The sequence below is a fragment of the Coregonus clupeaformis genome, unplaced genomic scaffold, assembly GCF_020615455.1.
Source record: "Coregonus clupeaformis isolate EN_2021a unplaced genomic scaffold, ASM2061545v1 scaf0018, whole genome shotgun sequence".
NCBI lineage: Eukaryota > Metazoa > Chordata > Actinopteri > Salmoniformes > Salmonidae > Coregonus > Coregonus clupeaformis.
This window is the reverse complement of record NW_025533473.1, coordinates 1,030,732-1,049,461: the sequence shown is the minus strand read 5'-3', so window position 1 is coordinate 1,049,461 and position 18,730 is coordinate 1,030,732. Positions and strand designations below refer to the sequence as shown.

The following is an 18,730-nucleotide window of genomic DNA, read 5'->3' as shown; positions in this document are numbered from 1 at the left end:
GAAGAGAGAGAAAGAGACAGATGTGCACATTCAATGTGCTTTGACCTTGGAGTTGGATATAACACCTACTCTGACAATTAATGGTGTTACTTTTCTTATGTAAAAATGTCTTCAATATAATTGGTTCACAAGCAATTTCCTTTGAGTTGCCATGGTAAAATAAAGCTTTGGAGGAAGCGTCCTAAGTTGCAGTAGGAAATGCTCTACAAGAAAACTGAAAACTCTTTATGTATTTATGGCCTACAGTGCATTCTTTTGTGAATTTCTTTTCGGCATGACATTTCATTTCAAGGACTTCAAACATGTGATACACTGATTGTTAAATAGAAACATATGGCTCCGAGAGAGAGCAAGAGACAGAGAGAGATAGAAAGAAAGACAGAAAGAGAGAGAAAGAGAGACAGAAAGAGAGAGAAAGAGAGACAGAAAGAGAGAGATAGAGAGACAGAAAGAGAGAGATAGAGAGAAAGAAATAGAGAGACAGAAAGAGAGAGATAGAGAGACAGAGAGAGAGAGATAGAGAGACAGAAAGAGAGAGAAAGAGAGACAGAAAAGAGTTAGAGAGAGAAAGAGAGACAGAAAAGAGTTAGAGAGACAGAAAGAGAGAGATAGAGAGACAGAAGGAGAGAGAGATAGAGAGACAAAAAGAGAGAGATAGAGAGACAGAAAGAGAGAGAAAGAGAGACAAAAAGAGAGAAAGAGAGACAGAAAGAGAGAGAAAGAGAGACAGAAAGAGAGAGAAAGAGAGACAGAAAGAGAGAGAGAGACAGAAAGAGAGAGGAAGAGAGACAGAAAAAGAGAGAAATAGAGACAGAAAGAGAGAGATAGAGAGACAGAAAGAGAGAGAAAGAGAATCAACGATGAAGACATGGGTTGGGTGCTGACGCATGTAAGAGCCCTCATTGAAAACAGCTACACAGGAATAGCGGTGTCCTTCCGTCAGAACATTACTCATTAACCATGACTCACTAAATGAAGGGCCCTCTGTCTGGATCATTAGCGCAATGAAGGCGTTTGAAGCCGACATCATAATTTGACTCCCATGCGTAAGCTTGGTGGGCTCAGCTAGGTGTTACGTGCAATTAGGTGGTCTAGGAGTACACTTAGACTGGCTGAGGTGAAAGGGAGGACTGGTCTTCCTGGTTATGGAGGACATCTGATAGAATTACTTTACATTTTAGTCATTTAGCAGACGCTCTTATCCAGAGTGACTTACAGTTAGTGAGTGCATACATTTTATATATAATTCATTTTATGAATGAACCCAGCTGCTATGACTCTGAAAGCAACAGATGTTAACATGCAGTGACAATGGCTATCAAGAGCTGGCTGGTGTGTGTAACAACGGATATCAAGACACAGCTGGTGTGTGTGTTCAGCTCATGAGGTCCATTTCCACGTCACACCTTAAATCTGACTAGTGTACACTTGTTCTGAGATTGCACACCTCTCTACTCCAGGTCGAACGTATGTAGCCCCAAGGCACAGATCTGTGATCTGTGTGATCTGTTCACTGTGCCAAAGTTTAACATTAAACATTACACTACAGCAAAACTGATCACGGATCAGTTTAAGCAGCATGTCTCTCTGAGGTCACATTAGCTCAGTAAGCTCCTAATGGGCCTGACCCTAGTAGAGAGGCCATGACAGTGAAGGGATGACCTATGTACACAGTTTGACGTCTCCCTTTGCAGTTCAAGGCATAACAAATGTCTACCAGCTACTGCATGTATCAATCCACAAACTGGGCCTTAAATACAGTTGGCATCTTATATTCACACAATTCACAATCAACACAACATAGGCTATTCTTGATGGTTTTGTTATTGCACTGAGGTTACCAAAGGAAGGTCAAACTAAACAAAAAGTATGTAAATTGTTTCAGATTATTTAAAAAAGAAATGAGGGAAATGCTATTTATTTGACCCTTTATGTCAGGGCTATTCAACTATATTCTTACAGGGGCCAGATGTAAAAAAAGGTTAATTGCAGGGGGGCTGGACATTTTCCACATGCGATTATTATTTGGAAGAACTGTATAAAAAAGCAACACACACACCAATAAAGCACTTTTCTACAAATTAAATGTTGCTAAAAGTTATTAGGAAAGAAGTGGAGAGTGCTCAACCAACGAGAGTCGAGGTGCAACCAAAATATTTGATAATCATTGAAAAGGAAAAGGCACAATGCTCGCTCACGATTTTTAAAAGCTTCTTAATTAAAAGTAATTAGGTCATTTAAAAATTATCTGAAAGCAAATTATCTCAAATCAGGTAATGCCAAATTTCAGTCTGAAGGAAGTATGCTTTGAATTAATTTCCCTCAGTCATTTCTCTCACACTCCCTTTTAACAAGTCCTTCTGAGCATCAGAGAGGAAAACAGAAAGCATGTACATGTTCCTGAGAACATGCTTGTCATTATGGAACAGAACTTCAGATTTTGGCTGTTTTATTTTGTTGCAGATCTTTTATTAATGTTCAAAATTGATCAAAGGGCCCGTCTAAATTAAAAAAGGAGCCGAATCTGGCCAGCGGGCCGCCAGTTGAATAGCCTTGCTTTATGTCTACCATGTTCCATTTAGCTTTTGAGGATACAATATATACTGAACAAAAATATAAATGCAACATCCCAGACATTTTCCATACGCAAAAAAAAGCTAATTTCTCTCATATTTTGTGCACAAATTTGTTTACATCCCTGTTAATGAGCATTTCTCCTTTGCCAAGATAATCCATCCACCTGACTGACAGTTGTAGCATATCAAGAAGCTGTTTAAACCGCATGATCATTACACAGATGCACCTTGTGCTGGGAACAATAAAAGGCCACTTTAAAATGTGCAGTTTGTCACACAACACAATGCTATAGATGTCTCAAGTTTTGAGGGAGCGTGCAATTGGCATACTGACTGCAGGAATGTCCACCAGAGATTTTGCCAGAGAATTGAATGTTCATTTCTCTACCATAAGCTGTCTCCAACGTCATTTTAGAGAATTTGGCAATACGTCCAACCGGCCTCACAACCGCAGACCACCTGTAACCACGCCAGCCCAGGACCTCCACATCTGGCTTCTTCACCTGCGGGATCGTTTTGTGCCATTGAGCCATTTTGTGGGAAAAAACTCATTCTGATTGGATGGGCCTGGCTGCCAAGTGGATGGGCCTATGTCCTCCAAGGCCCACCCATGGCTGCACCCCTGCCCAGTCATGTGAAATCCATAGATTAGGGCCTAATGAATTTATTTCAATTGACTGATTTCCTTATATGAACTGTAACTCAGTAAAATCTTTGAAACTGTTGCATGTTGCCTTTATATTTTTGTTCAGTATAATTTATTGTCCATTTACATGGAAATTAATTTTGTAAAGTCAGCATACAAATAAATACACAAATGCAACACACTATAATACATGCAGTATGGAAAACTGGAAAGAAAAAACAAAAAGTTGAAAATTGAACCTTTAAGAGCACTGAACTAACACAGTTAACACAACATCGAGCAACGAATTTGTGTAGCACTATCTGTGCATTATAAGACAGTATAATAGCCTATCATCATCTGCTATAGGCAGCCTACTTAATCGCAAAAAGATTATTGGCAGACTTAATCAATTTTTACATATTGAAGTATTTACTTTAAAATACATTTTCTAAAGGCAAAAAGCTAAATTAGACATTAGAATGCTTTAATACACAGCAGTCATGATTTTAAGATGCCTAAAATGATTTTTGTCAAGGAATTCTAATAATCTTCGCCCAATGCTATAAGTACAGTTAATTAAAAATAAAAGTGACAAAAAGTAGGTTAATATGACGAAATGTAAGTCTAATTGATGTGATATCATCGATTTGACTCAGTCACTGCAACAACCTATTTCGACACTTAAAAGCCTAATTGCAAGCGCTCTCATCATCAGCACCTTGGACAGCGGTTTTAGGCTACATGGAAATACTTGTTTGCTGTCCCTGCCTGACTTGCCCTAAATTTGACAGCAGCGTGTCCCTGTAAAACGTGGAGGCTGGCTACTCTACTAATATGTTTAATTATACACTGGGTTATATTAAATTGAGTTGATCATGTAGTAAATAAAACCCACAACAACTTGTGCTTAGCCTACAACTTCACCCAAATACAACACACTGACGCTTGCCAAGTTGTCCTCGAGGATAAAACAACATAACTCAAGTCAGAAACGACAAGTGTTTTTCCTCCGCAGGGTATGAACCTCGGGGTATAATTGGGATTAGCGAAGTACGTGTCATCCCTCTCAGACAACACACCGTGCGCCGAAGCATATTTTTAGACAGGATTTAGAGAAAGAGGAGCCGGTCAAGTGTTTTCTCGGAGGAAGCACCTTTGTGTCTTAGCAAGCAGAGAGCGCGCAGCTCCTTGTTTGTCTCGGTAGCTGGAACCTTCGGACAACAAAATGTCAGTCAATAATTCTTTTCAAATGGCTAACATTCCATGGAGGAATAACAATTTTACCATGTCAAATAAAGACCCACCTTTCTCGGATCAAGGGGAGACCATTATAGGAGTATACCTGTTGGTGCTAGGTGGGTATACATTTAGAGAACTTGCTTATATAGTTTTTGGAATGTAATTTCGTTTTTAAAATGCATCTTTGCTTTTATGATGCAAAGACATGATTTAGTTTCGCTTTCATGGCAAAAAATCTGGAAATATGTCATTAATGGCTTGTTTACCACTACATAATTTCTCTATTATTTCCTGAAACGTTAAGGTAAGATGAATGACAGTACTTTTTTACTAATTTACAAAATATGTGATTCAGAGTTGCCTACATTTATCTTGTTATTTTTTTACTCTACCATGTGTTGATATCGCAGTACACAACAATTGGGTGAAGAGTTCGATTGCACTGCAGAATACAAATTACCAATGCCAGAAACCTTTGTTATTGCAGTTGTTATACTACTGTCAGTGTAGTGTATGGGCAACAGTTAGTGGATTTGGTGCTATAAGTAGCTTAGGACAAATCTTCTCCAGGGAGAGAGGTGAATCCTGCAGCCATTCAGATCCTGTCTAAGACATGGAAATCGTCAATCAAGAAAGGATGGCAGTCAGCCAGACTTTCTTTAAGAGAGGGCAGAAAGACATGTAATTCCCTGTTATTTGGTGCAAATATATTTAAATTGATCCTGACTTTTGAAATCAATAGGGTTACTGTAATTTTAGTTAGAGGATAGGTAGGCTACTCAGTGCACCTACTATTAGCTCTAAAGGAAGTTTCATGAAGGAAGATTTATGCTCATTTTGTCACGGTTTCGGCCGAGGCTGCCTCTCTCCCTTGTTCGGGCAGGCTTCGGCGTTCGTCGTCTCCGGAATTCTAGCTGCCACCGATTGATGTTTCATGTTCGTTTGCTTTTGTCTGTTTGTTTCTACACCTGTTTCTGTTTTGTAGTAATTAGTGTCCTATAAGTTTCTCGTTGTGTTTGTCTTGTGTTGTGTGTGATTGTTACCGTCAGTCTGTGTATTGCTCGGTTGAGCGTTATTTTCTCCACTGTTTGCTGGAGCGTTCGTTGCACTTGTGTTGTGCACTTATTTCATCCTGACGCACCTGTTTGTGCGCATTGTCTTTTCGCCTTCGTGCGTATTTTGCTGTCAGGCTTATTTCGTCCTGTTGCCTGTGTTTAGGCAGGAATACAGCTTTTTGGAATTCAGTCTGCTTCCTGCGTTTGATTCCTACACCACACCTACAACACGACCTGACACATTTCAGCATTTGAATATTTGAAGAGAAGGTCAGTAGGTTAAAATCACAGATGAGGCACTTTGTCACCTCAATGCTTCATGCTGCTTTATGAGCTGCATTTTGTATGGTGTGACTACAATTCCATTACTTTTCACAAAACTGAAGAGGCCTTTGATCATAGGTAGTGTGGGACACACTGGTAATAGATGGGGTGAGTTTCCCTCTATGTAGTGCTTTTAGTGTCTGGAAAAGAGCTATATAAAGCCAATCAGTTAGTATGTCAATTGGTTTTTTCCTCGTCAGGTTGGCTGTCGTGGTTCGGCAACAGTATCGTGATCTTTGTCCTGTACAAGCAGCGTGCGTCACTGCAGCCCACGGACTATCTGACCTTTAACCTGGCCATCTCCGACGCCAGTATTTCCGTCTTTGGCTACTCCCGAGGGATCCTGGAGATCTTCAATGTGTTCCGGGACAACGGATACCTGGTTACCTCCATCTGGACATGCCAGGTAGGCAATGAGGGGATCTGGTTGGAGGGGGAAAAGTTGTTTTGTGAGATGCTTCAAATTTGTATGCTTCAAATTTATATTGTATGTGAATGGTACTGTGTTGCATGTGTAGCATGTGCCATCCTACTGCAAGATCCGATACTATACTCACTTACAGCAATACTCACAAGACACAGACATTACCGCTATCCCATAAAACATGGCATTATTGGACAGGACTTTAGTAGTTCAGGTCTCCTGGAAGGTGACGTCACTGTGAGATGCTAACTTTGCCATCCTCTACACAAATGTCAAACACACAACCAGGACAACTTACCTTTATGATTGCAGATTTGCAAAAACATTGCTCTATGGCTTTGTTCCTATTGGAGTTCTTTATCATTTCCAGCTAATTGCCTAGTTAAGAATATCAATGGTCCACTCAGAATGGAAGACTAAGTAAATATAACACAATGGGCAAAGCATAGAAATGTGTTGCAACAGATCATTATATTCACTACACTACAATGCTTCTTTGGGGGGATGATCCTTTCTATTATTAGCTTGGTGACGAATAGAATATTAACAATGGGTGCACCGGACAGTTGATAATTAATTCAATAAAAAGTAGCGTGTTGGCACATTCATCACATTGAGTGATGACGATGAGTCACCTGGAAGAAGCGAGATGGTGGTTTTACAAGGTGTCACAAAGGCATTAGATTACTAACTACAGCACAGGAGAAAAGGTCTATAGGCTTCACCTGAAGTAATATAATTTTAACACTATCTTAGGGGGGAATAAGAATGCTTTAGCCACATCAACAGCCAAACATAGATGGATGGTTAAGGTCTGGTACATGCTTATTGCATTTGATAAAGAGGAAGCGTGATTTGCACAAGGGTCAATATCATTAAGGTGTCCTGTAATGTCTGGTTCCTTGTGTACGCGTGATTAACGGGCAATATCCATTACCTTGTTTTATTGGGGTCTATTCTTGAAAATATACATTTTAGTTCAAGCCTATCAATCAATTTACCAGATGGGTTTTTGTTTTGGTGCACAGTGTGAGAAAATGGCACCTTAAAAAAAAACTGAATGCAATGTCTGTGAAATTACAACGTTATCCCTGTTTTATTTGTATCAAACTTGTTAACACAACAACAGTATGTGTGTTTTAATGTTAATTACAGTTATTTCCCCAAGCAGGTGTTGCTGCTTGTTTGGTAAAAATCGTAGTTAAATAATGTCCAACTAACGCTGAACAAAAATATTTTCATTAACTATTGGCCAATGCTAAAAACAACAGGAAAACAACTAAATTAAAAGTACTGTATGAAAACAAACTAAAAGTAGAGACAGAAATTATTTTTAAAAGACTGAGATAAAAAAAATACATTAAGTAACAGGGCAGATGAGGAAAACATAAAAATGAGGAAGAGAGAAAGGAGAGTTTCTTCTGAGAAAGAAAAGTGGTGAAAGAAAAGTGGTTCACAGGTCAACATTATCCCTGAGGTTAGCAGACATTGAAAGCTGGATTATAGAATGTCTGGGTCAGAGTGAGGTGAGAGAGTGGTCATTTACATTTACGTCATTTAGCAGACGCTCTTATTCAGAGCGACTTACAAATTGGTGCCAGTGGGACAACCACTTTTTTTTTTTTTATTATTATTATTTTTTATGGGGGGTGGGGATGAGATTCCGGACCATAGGATAAAAGTTTTTAGACATTTCTAACATATACTGCCCTAATTTTTGTAAGAAAAGTGAAGATAATATGAAAGATTAATCTCTCGTGAAATTGTATGACTTGACTTAAACCATATTTTTTTGTAAGACAAAAATATTTGATAAAATATGTGAAAAGTCCGGACTGGGTTTAATGGGTACTGAATGTACCCTTTAAGCCCATGGGTATTCCAAATAAGCCCACCTCTTAAATAATCCATTTGAATTATTTCCTAATGCTGAAAACGTACAAACTGACATATGTTATGTTAACTTAAATTATAATAATCTCCCCTAAAGTTATTAAAATCAACTGATCATTACTATTCATCATGGAAGTATCACTCATAAAAGGGGGTGTCCAATCGTATCCGCAGAGAACAATGTGGGCCCAGGCTTTTGTTCATGCCAACCAGTACACACCTGATTCGACTAATCAACTAATCATAGACTTCAACCAAGACTTGATAAATTGAATCAGTGTTACTGTTTGGTTAGAACAAAAACATGCACCCTCACCGGCCCTCTGTGGATAAGACGCCATGCACAAAGACCATAACACAAACAACTTTTAATGAATTATCTAAAAGCTGGTTCACATTTGCTGTACTCTTATTCTTGTTCATTAGTTCAACTTGTCTTCCCAAAGCCTGTCTGAAGACAGTTTAAAATCTCCCTCTCTACTGTTAAGGTACATGTGCTGAACGAAACAACAAACACCTGGATGAACGAGGGACAACAATATGACAATGCCCCTGGCTCTAACTGCATAAGTAGTCATCCAATAATCATCGTCTTGTCCCTCATTTGTTTCCATTTTTGTCCACTACTTTTAGGTCTTCCATCCCTGATCTCCTTCAACCCTGATCTTATTCTACTCTCTCTGCATCAATGACTACCTGTTCACTCCAAACGTCTTGGAGAGAGTACAGAGGCTTTTAATTGTTCTTAATAGTTTTTAATCTTGGTAAACGCATCATTGATAGATGCATAATATGCATAAATGTAGTTTGAGCATTTTAATTAAAATAAATCAGAAGAAAAATAATTTATGCTCAGGTTCATTGAATATTAGGGATATCAACACACAATCTCCATGTGTTTCAATGCAAACCGGGCTACTGGGCTTAATTGGAACAACAGTGATTTATGGTAAAAAAGAATAGCAAAGTTCAGTCATAAACTATTTGGAAACCAATGGTTTTCGGGTATAAATTAACACTATAGACTACAATATTATGTGACGTTAGTTTTGATCATATTGAACAATATTATTTAATTTTCATTTACATTCTGTATAGCGCGAGTGCTTTTTGTGTTACTGTACCCTTTAAACCCACCTGAGATAAATGTCAAATTTACAAAAAAGGCATCCATGTATAAAAATGCAAGGTTAATTTAACAGTAAAATAAGACAAAATTAATTTAAAAAATGTGAGCTGTGAGTGCTTAAGATCTGTTATATTGTTGTGGTTCACCAAGTTATGTTGCTACTGTATTGACTGGCATTTGGTACGACTGCTAGCATGAAAAACCCATCTTTTCAAATGGCAAGAAATAGTAATTAATACCTACAGTGGGGAGAACAAGTATTTGATACACTGCCGATTTTGCAGGTTTTCCTACTTACAAAGCATGTAGAGGTCTGTAATTTTTATCATAGGTGCACTTCAACTGTGAGAGATGGAATCTAAAACAAAAATCCAGAAAATCACATTGTATGATTTTTAAGTAATTAATTTGCATTTTATTGCATGACATAAGTATTTGATCACCTACCAACCAGTAAGAATTCCGGCTCTCACAGACCTGTTAGTTTTTCTTTAAGAAGCCCTCATGTTCTCCACTCATTACCTGTATTAACTGCACCTGTTTGAACTCGTTACCTGTATAAAAGACACCTGTCCACACACTCAATCAAACAGACTCCAACCTCTCCACAATGGCCAAGACCAGAGAGCTGTGTAAGGACATCAGGGATAAAATTGTAGATCTGCACAAGGCTGGGATGGGCTACAGGACAATAGGCAAGCAGCTTGGTGAGAAGGCAACAACTGTTGGCGCAATTATTAGAAAATGGAAGACGTTCAAGATGACGGTCAGTCACCCTCGGTCTGGGGCTCCATGCAAGATCTCACCTCGTGGGGCATCAATGATCATGAGGAAGGTGAGGGATCAGCCCAGAACTACACGGCAGGACCTGGTCAATGACCTGAAGAGAGCTGGGACCACTGTCTCAAAGAAAACCATTAGTAACACACTACGCCGTCATGGATTAAAATCCTGCAGTGCACGCAAGGTCCCCCTGTTCAAGCCAGCGCATGTCCAGGCCCGTCTGAAGTTTGCCAATGACCATCTGGATGATCCAGAGGAGGAATGGGAGAAGGTCATGTGGTCTGATGAGACAAAAATAGAGCTTTTTGGTCTAAACTACTCGCCGTGTTTGGAGGAAGAAGAAGCATGAGTACAACCCCAAGAACACCATCCCAACCGTGGAAGCATGGAGGTGGGAAACATCATTCTTTGGGGATGCTTTTCTGCAAAGGGGACAAGACGACTGCACCGTATTGAGGGGGAGGATGGATGGGGCCATGTATCGCGAGATCTTGGCCAACAACCTCCTTCCCTCAGTAAGAGCATTGAAGATAGGTCGTGGCTGGGTCTTCCAGCATGACAACGACCCGAAACACACAGCCAGGGCAACTAAGGAGTGGCTCCGTAAGAAGCATCTCAAGGTCCTGGAGTGGCCTAGCCAGTCTCCAGACCTGAACCCAATGGAAAATATTTGGAGGGAGCTGAAAGTCCGTATTGCCCAGCGACAGCCCCGAAATCTGAAGGATCTGGAGAAGGTCTGTATGGAGAAGTGGGCCAAAATCCCTGCTGCAGTGTGTGCAAACCTGGTCAAGACCTACAGGAAATGTATGATCTCTGTAATTGCAAACAAAGGTTTCTGTACCAAATATTAAGTTCTACTTTTCCGATGTATCAAATACTTATGTCATGCAATAAAATGAAAATTAATTACTTAAAAATCATACAATGTGATTTTCTGGATTTTTGTTTTAGATTCCGTCTCCCACAGTTGAAGTGTACCTATGACCTCTACATGCTTTGTAAGTAGGAAAACCTGCAAAATCGGCAGTGTATCAAATACTTGTTCTCCCCACTGTATGTAGTATGCTATCATGTGCATATATCAACACATTAATCTCTTAATTTTACATTAAGTGTGATCACTTATCTGAGAAGGTACAGAAAATATCTAAAAAATTTGATTATCTGAGAGTCACCTCCACACCAAAGTTTTTTTGCAGCTTTGAAATGGACCGCTAGTAGGAACTTACACATGGGGGAAACAACGGGGAAAAAAAGTATTTAGTCAGCCACCAATTATGCAAGTTCTCCCACAAAGATGAGAGAGGCCTGTAATTTTCATCATAGGTACACGTCAACTATGACAGACAAAATGAGAAAATAAATTCCTGAAAATCACATTGTAGGATTTTTTATGAATTTATTTGCAAATTATGGTGGAAAATAAGTCTTTGGTCAATAACAAAAGTGTCTCAATACTTTGTTATATACCCTTTGTTGGCAATGAGACAGGTCAAACGTTTTCTATAAGTCTTCACAAGGTTTTCACACACTGTTGCTGGTATTTTGGCCCATTCCTCCATGCAGATCTCCTCTAGAGCAGTGATGTTTTGGGGCTGTCGCTGGGCAACACAGACTTTCAACTCCCTCCAAAGATTTTCTATGGGGTTGAGATCTGGAGACTGGCTAGGCCACTCCAGGACCTTGAAATGCTTCTTACGAAGCCACTCCTTCGTTGCCCGGGCGGTGTGTTTGGGATCATTGTCATGCTGAAAGACCCAGCCACATTTCATCTTCAATGCCCTTGCTGATGGAAGGAGGTTTTCACTCAAAATCTCACGATACATGGCCCCATTCATTCTTTCCTTTACACGGATCAGTCGTCCTGGTCCCTTTGCAGAAAAACAGCCCCAAAGCATGATGTTTCCACCCCCCATGCTTCACAGTAGGTATGGTGTTCTTTGGATGCAATTCAGCATTCTTTGTCCTCCAAACACGACGAGTTGAGTTTTTACCAAAAAGTTCTATTTTGGTTTCATCTGACCATACGACATTCTCCCAATCCTCTTCTGGATCATCCAAATGCACTCTAGCAAACTTCAGACGGGCCTGGACATGTACTGGCTTAAGCAGGGGGACACGTCTGGCACTGCAGGATTTGAGACCCTGGCGGCGTAGTGTGTTACTGATGGTAGGCTTTGTTACTTTGGTCCCAGCTCTCTGCAGGTCATTCACTAGGTCCCCCCGTGTGGTTCTGGGATTTTTGCTCACCGTTCTTGTGATCATTTTGACCCCACGGGGTGAGATCTTGCATGGAGCCCCAGATCGAGGGAGATTATCAGTGGTCTTGTATGTCTTCCATTTCCTAATAATTGCTCCCACAGTTGATTTCTTCAAACCAAGCTGCTTACCTATTGCAGATTCAGTCTTCCCAGCCTGGTGCAGGTCTACAATTTTGTTTCTGGTGTCCTTTGAAAGCTCTTTGGTCTTGGCCATAGTGGAGCTTGGAGTGTGACTGTTTGAGGTTGTGGACAGGTGTCTTTTATACTGATAACAAGTTCAAACAGGTGCCATTAATACAGGTAACGAGTGGAGGACAGAGGAGCCTCTTAAAGAAGAAGTTACAGGTCTGTGAGAGCCAGAAATCTTGCTTGTTTGTAGGTGACCAAATACTAATTTTCCACCATAATTTGCAAATAAATTCATGAAAAATCCTACAATGTGATTTTCTGGAATTTTTTTCCTCAATTTGTCTGTCATAGTTGACGTGTACCTATGATGAAAATTACAGGCCTCTCTCATCTTTTTAAGTGGGAGAACTTGCACAATTGGTGGCTGACTAAATACTTTTTTTCCCCACTGTAACTGTCAATAACTTAATAATACAACATCTGATTGTTATTTCCATAACAGTTTTTATTCTAAGACAATCAGATGAATTGGTTGAAACATTAAACAGCAGGAAATATTTTTTTATATTTTTTTATCCAAAGATGGAAGTGGGCTTCATGGGAACGTGGGCTTAATAGGTACGCTTACCCTAACAAGCAGCAAGTAAAATGCATGATGGGACATGAACTCTGACATGTAACTACTTTCCAACCAGACCTGGGTTCAAATACATGTGTATTTGAGTATCTGGTATTTAAAATACTTTTTTTGAGTTTAAAAAAAAATACACAGCCCAAAACAAGTACTTTTATTAACCACATTGTATTTGAGAGTATTTTCAAATACTTTCCAAGTGTATTTCCAAATACATTAAAATATTAAACTACTTAAACTACCTTTCAAATAAAATATATCTGAATACTTACTTCGAATGTATGTAAAGGAATTGAGATATTTGAAAAAGCATTTGAACCCAGGTCTGTTTCCGATTACGGAGAAACCCCATTTGCAGAAAATGCTATGTTGCTCGAAGCATCCCACCAGGTGTTTTTCAAATTATGGTCCAAGGTTTTTCCTCCAATAGACTTTTGCATTGTCCTTCAATTTGCAGTGGTGGAAAAAGTACTCAATTGTCATAGTTGAGTAAAAGTAAAGATACCTTAACAGAAAATGACTCAAGTAAAAGTGAAAGTTACCCAGTAAAATACTACTTGAGTAAAAGTACAAAGTAAATGCTATACATCAAATTCCTTATATTAAGCAAACCAGACGGCACAAATGTTGTATTATTTTAAATTACGGACAGACAGGGCCACACTCCAACACTCAGACATAATTTACAAACACAGTACTTGTGTTTCGTGAGTCCGCCAGATCAGAGGCAGTAGTGATGACAAAGCGTTATATTGATAGGTGCCATAATTCTGTCGTGCTTGAGCATTCTAAATGTAACAAGTACTTTTAGGTGTCAGGGAAAATGTATGGAGTAAAAAGTACATTATTTTCTTTAGGAATGTAGTGGAGTAAATGTAAAAGTTGTCAAAAATATGAATAGTAAATAAAGTACAGATACCCCAAAAAACAACCTAAGTAGTTACTTAAAAGTATTTTTACTTAAGTACTTTACACCACTGCCAAAGTGTATCTGACCGTGAGGTGTCGTTTCGGGTGAATGGTGGCCATTATTGCTGTCAACAAAGAGTCCGTTCATGCTGCATCGTGTTAGAGGCTTTTATTAAAATCACGAGGTTACAGCATAAGTACAGACCCGCGGTGTCCGGAGAACGGCTCCTCAGATTGCCATGGCCGTTCTGCCTTCTCATCGTTTAACCCCTATTTATAAACAATGATGCTCCCTCTTCTGGCCAATCACCAGTCTCCCCTGTTTACAACACACTTCCTGTCTGTTCTATGTGACGTTACACTAAACATTCCCTTTTGATACTAACATAACCAACATTCCATTTCTTCATGAAAAACATTTAACAAAGACATAATCTTCAGATACGATAGAGGCAAAAGTGAATGGGGCTTGGATGTAAATATATTAGATTAGATTAAGTAATCCAATCAGTCAAAGTACATTGGGTCCTGTCTCCACTAGGAAGAGAAGTTAATTCGGTAGAAGCTGTCAATCTTGATCAGACATACTCACCACTGCTGACCATGGCTGTAATGGACTGATCTTTAACTCCATTCAATGTACAGTTGAAGTCGGAAGTTTACATACACCTTAGCCAAATACATTTAAACTCAGTTTTTCACAATTCCTGACATTTAATCATAGTAAAAAGTCCCTGTCTTAGGTCAGTTAGGATCACCACTTTAATTTAAGAATGTGAAATGTCAGAATAATAGTAGAGAGAATGATTTATTTCAGCTTTTATTTATTTCATCACATTCCCAGTGGGTCAGAAGTTTACATACACTCAATTAGTATTTGGTAGCATTGCCTTTAAATTGTTTAACTTGGGTCAAATGTTTCGGGTAGCCTTCCACAAGCTTCCCACAATAAATTGAGTGAATTTTGGCCCATTCCTCCTGACAGAGCTGGTGTAACTGAGTCAGGTTTGTAGGTCTCCTTGCTCGCACACGCTTTTTCAGTTCTGCCCACAAATGTTATATAGGTTTGAGGTCAGGGCTTTGTGATGGCCACTCCAATACCTTGACTTTGTTGTCCTTAAGCCATTTTGCCACAACTTTGGAAGTATGCTTGGGGTCATTGTCCATTTGGAAGACCCATTTGCGACCAAGCTTTAACTTCCTGACTGATGTCTTGAGATGTTGCTTCAATATATCCACATAATTTTCCTTCCTCATGATGCCATCTATTTTGTGAAGTGCACCAGTCCCTCCTGCAGGAAAGCACCCCCACAACATGATGCTGCCACCCCCTTGCTTCACGGTTGGGATGGTGTTCTTCGGCTTGCAAGCAACCCCCTTTTTCCTCCAAACATAACGATGGTCATTATGGCCAAACAGTTCTATTTTTGTTTCATCAGACCAGAGGACATTTCTAAAAAAAATACGATCTCTGTCCCCATGTGCAGTTGCAAACCATAGTCTGGCTTTTTTATGGCGGTTTTGGAGCAGTGGCTTCTTCCTTGCTGAGCGGCCTTTCAGATTATGTCGATATAGGACTCGTTTTACTGTGGATATAGATACTTTTGTACCTGTTTCCTCCAGCATCTTCACAAGGTCCTTTGCTGTTGTTCTGGGATTGATTTGCGCTTTTCGCACCAAAGTACGTTCATCTCTAGGAGACAGAACGCGTCTCCTTCCTGAGCAGTATGACGGCTGCGTGGTCCCATGGTGTTTATACTTGCGTACTATTGTTTGTACAGATGAACGTGGTACCTTCATGCGTTTGGACATTTCTCCCAAGGATGAACCAGACTTGTGGAGGTCTAACATTTTTTTTCTGAGGTCTTGGCTGATTTCTTTTGATTTTCCCATGATGTAAAGCAAAGAGGCACTGAGTTTGAAGGTATGCCTTGAAATACATCCACAGGTACACCTCCAATTGACTTAAATTATGTCAATTAGCCTATCAGAAGCTTCTAAAGCCATGACATCGTTTTCTGGAATTTTCCAATCTGTTTAAAGGCACAGTCAACTGTAGCTAGAACAGACTTCAACTGTAGCTAGATCAGCTCTTCTGTGTTCTGGCTACATAAGTGTCCATCCTGGTGAACTGAAAACTGAATAACCAGTAGAAGGAGTTGGCAAAAGTAGAGAGGAGCCCTATTCACACAAAATCAGTAATTGGTTAATGACGGATTTGTTAAGTACATGAGAATCTAAACAAGTATTCAACAGCAGGATAATTGTTTTCAACTTGATTTTCTGAGTGATTGGGGTCCTTCAACTTCTGCAAGAACAGTGGATGTCTGTTTTTTCTACTGTATTTGTTTTGAGATTCTCTTCCCTGCACCTTCCCCCTCTAAGCATCACTAACGGTATTGTTGGTCTTTCCCAGGTGGACGGCTTCTTCACCTTGGTCTTTGGCCTCAGCAGCATCAATACTTTGACTGTCATCAGTGTCACAAGATACATCAAGGGATGCCATCCGAGTAAAGGTAAGGCACTGTGACGCAACCTTTAACCTTTAACCTTTCATTTTCATCTCAATGATTCCAATAAAGTTGGAAGAAAAATGCCCCTGTAGGCTAGATGTTCTGGTCAGAGACACAATGTTCTTGTGGGAGCCTTTCTTTTAACTTTCAACTCTTTTCCTTTACCTAGCTCACTGCATAACCAACACAACCGTAGGAATGTGCCTAATATTCATCTGGTTGGGGGCTGTGTTCTGGTCAGGTGCGCCCCTTCTGGGCTGGGGGAGTTACACAGGTGAGATAAACATGGCTAGTAATCATGTGACATACTATTTTATACAGGGGCACTTACTTCTGTTAGGCTCTTGTAACATTCTGGTTGGGCAACATTTTCAAGATTTGTATGTGCACAATGACGGCAAAAAAATAATAGAGCTAAAGCAAGTTGTTATCTAAAACATTTGCAGAAGACAATCTTTAAACGAGAACTGACCATATTTTGACATATGCGGACCTTTTTTCACACTTACCCTGACTTCTTTAAGGGCCAAAATAGAGGAAATTCTTCTTACATTTTAAACAATCTTCACCTGAACAAATACAAAAACTAAATCAAACATACGCACATTTTTTTTTTTACCTTCATGTGTTTGTATCTCAATCTCCGCCTCCTTTTAGATCGTGGATACGGAACGTGTGAAATCGACTGGGCCAAAGCCAACTACTCCACCGTCTACAAGTCCTACATCATCTCCATCCTCATCTTCTGCTTCTTCGTCCCCGTGCTGGTCATGCTGTTCACCTACGTGTCCATCATCAACACAGTGAAGCGAGGCAACGCCATGGCCGCTGAGGGAGACCTGACCGACAGGCAGAGGAAGATTGAAAGGGACGTCACCATTGTGAGTAGGATTAAAATCAAATCAACGTTTATTGGTCACGTACACAGATTTGCAGGGGTTACTAGCTCCAAGAGTGCAGTAGAATGTCTCGCAAATACAATACAAAAATCTAAACAAGAACTCAAGACATGACAGAGTGAGTCCAATAAACAATCCAGAGTAGATATATTAGAGTGAGCATGTGTCAGAATCCAGAAAATAACAGCTGTACAAACAATACTACATATAGACCAAGCGTTAAACAATGGGTTATGATTTAACGGTCATCCTAACTTTCGTTTTCTCCCAGGTATCCATTGTCATCTGCACAGCCTTCATCCTGGCGTGGTCGCCGTACGCTGTGGTCTCCATGTGGTCGGCCTGTGGCTTCCACGTACCCAGCCTCACCAGCATCTTCACCCGCCTCTTTGCCAAGTCGGCCAGCTTCTACAACCCACTCATCTACTTCGGCCTCAGCTCCAAGTTCCGCAAGGACGTTGCCATCTTGCTGCCCTGCACCGGCGATGGCAAGGACACGGTCAAGCTGAAGCGTTTTAAACCGAAAGGTGAGGCACACCAGGGCTCCGGAAGAGGCAATGGACTCAAAGCACCTCCTCATAACCAGAAGATGAAGGAGATGAAGTATGCCCCTGGAAATCCTTATCCGCTCAAGGCGCTTAAGGCGGCCCCAAGCCCAGATTCGGGAGTGGGGAGCCCCCCCTGTACTCCTCCTCCTCCCGCCAACAAGGAGGTGTTCTTTATCGACGTGCCCCATCTGTCTGATGGGCCAGAGTGGGAATGCGACAGACTCTAAGAACAATACATTTGTTTTTTGTGTTACTTTTTTATTTGAAAACACATGGGAATTTACTTGAAAGGGGGCTACTTGAATTTTAGGGGATCATGTTAAGGATAAATATTTTTGTTTTTGATTCGTGTAAGTATGTATACCTGTTGATACAGTTTGAATTGTGTTTATACTTGTGAATAAAACTGTTTATATTTAAAGGGAACGAGTTGAAAGATGTTTACAATATCAATACTCATTCTGTCACTCTTTTAAAATATATATTTCTGTCCAACATAATAATTCAACCACCATGAGCAAAATATAGGAGAAGACATTACAGAAATGTAAGTGTATCTCTTATGAAAATGCTCAATATATCCTACTGGCTCTGAGATGCTCAGCTCACGCATAGCCGACATACCAGTTCTAATGATAACTTTACTTGAGTGAGGCAGGCACGTCTTCATGGGCTGACTTGTTTTCGTCCAGTGAAAAAATTATCCATCTGTTCCCCCTTCTTCCAAGGAACTCCACACAAACCAACTTTACCTCAGGTAGGATAGGTACCATAAGAAACAGTTGA

The 18,730-nt window shown here is 40.0% G+C and overlaps 1 protein-coding gene across 1 annotated transcript; it reads left to right on the top strand.

The window, feature by feature from the left end:
- Positions 1–4,332: 4,332 nt before the first annotated feature.
- Positions 4,333–18,331, top strand: LOC123480989 (opsin-5-like). Its single transcript, XM_045212532.1, has 6 exons — positions 4,333–4,559; positions 6,023–6,228; positions 16,401–16,500; positions 16,667–16,771; positions 17,155–17,378; positions 17,668–18,331. Exons 1-6 carry the CDS (start codon positions 4,430–4,432, stop codon positions 18,169–18,171), a joined length of 1,269 nt encoding a protein of 422 aa, XP_045068467.1. The 5' UTR covers positions 4,333–4,429; the 3' UTR covers positions 18,172–18,331.
- Positions 18,332–18,730: the final 399 nt, after the last annotated feature.

What these genes read in the sequence shown, in the direction of transcription:
- LOC123480989 (XM_045212532.1), top strand. Translation starts at nt 4,430, where the DNA reads ATGTCAGTCAATAATTCTTTTCAAATGGCTAACATTCCATGGAGGAAT. An exon ending in GGGATGCCATCCGAGTAAAG is followed by an intron (nt 16,501 to 16,666) that starts GTAAGGCACTGT and finishes TCCTTTACCTAG; the next exon opens with CTCACTGCATAACCAACACA. An exon ending in GGGCTGGGGGAGTTACACAG is followed by an intron (nt 16,772 to 17,154) that starts GTGAGATAAACA and finishes GCCTCCTTTTAG; the next exon opens with ATCGTGGATACGGAACGTGT.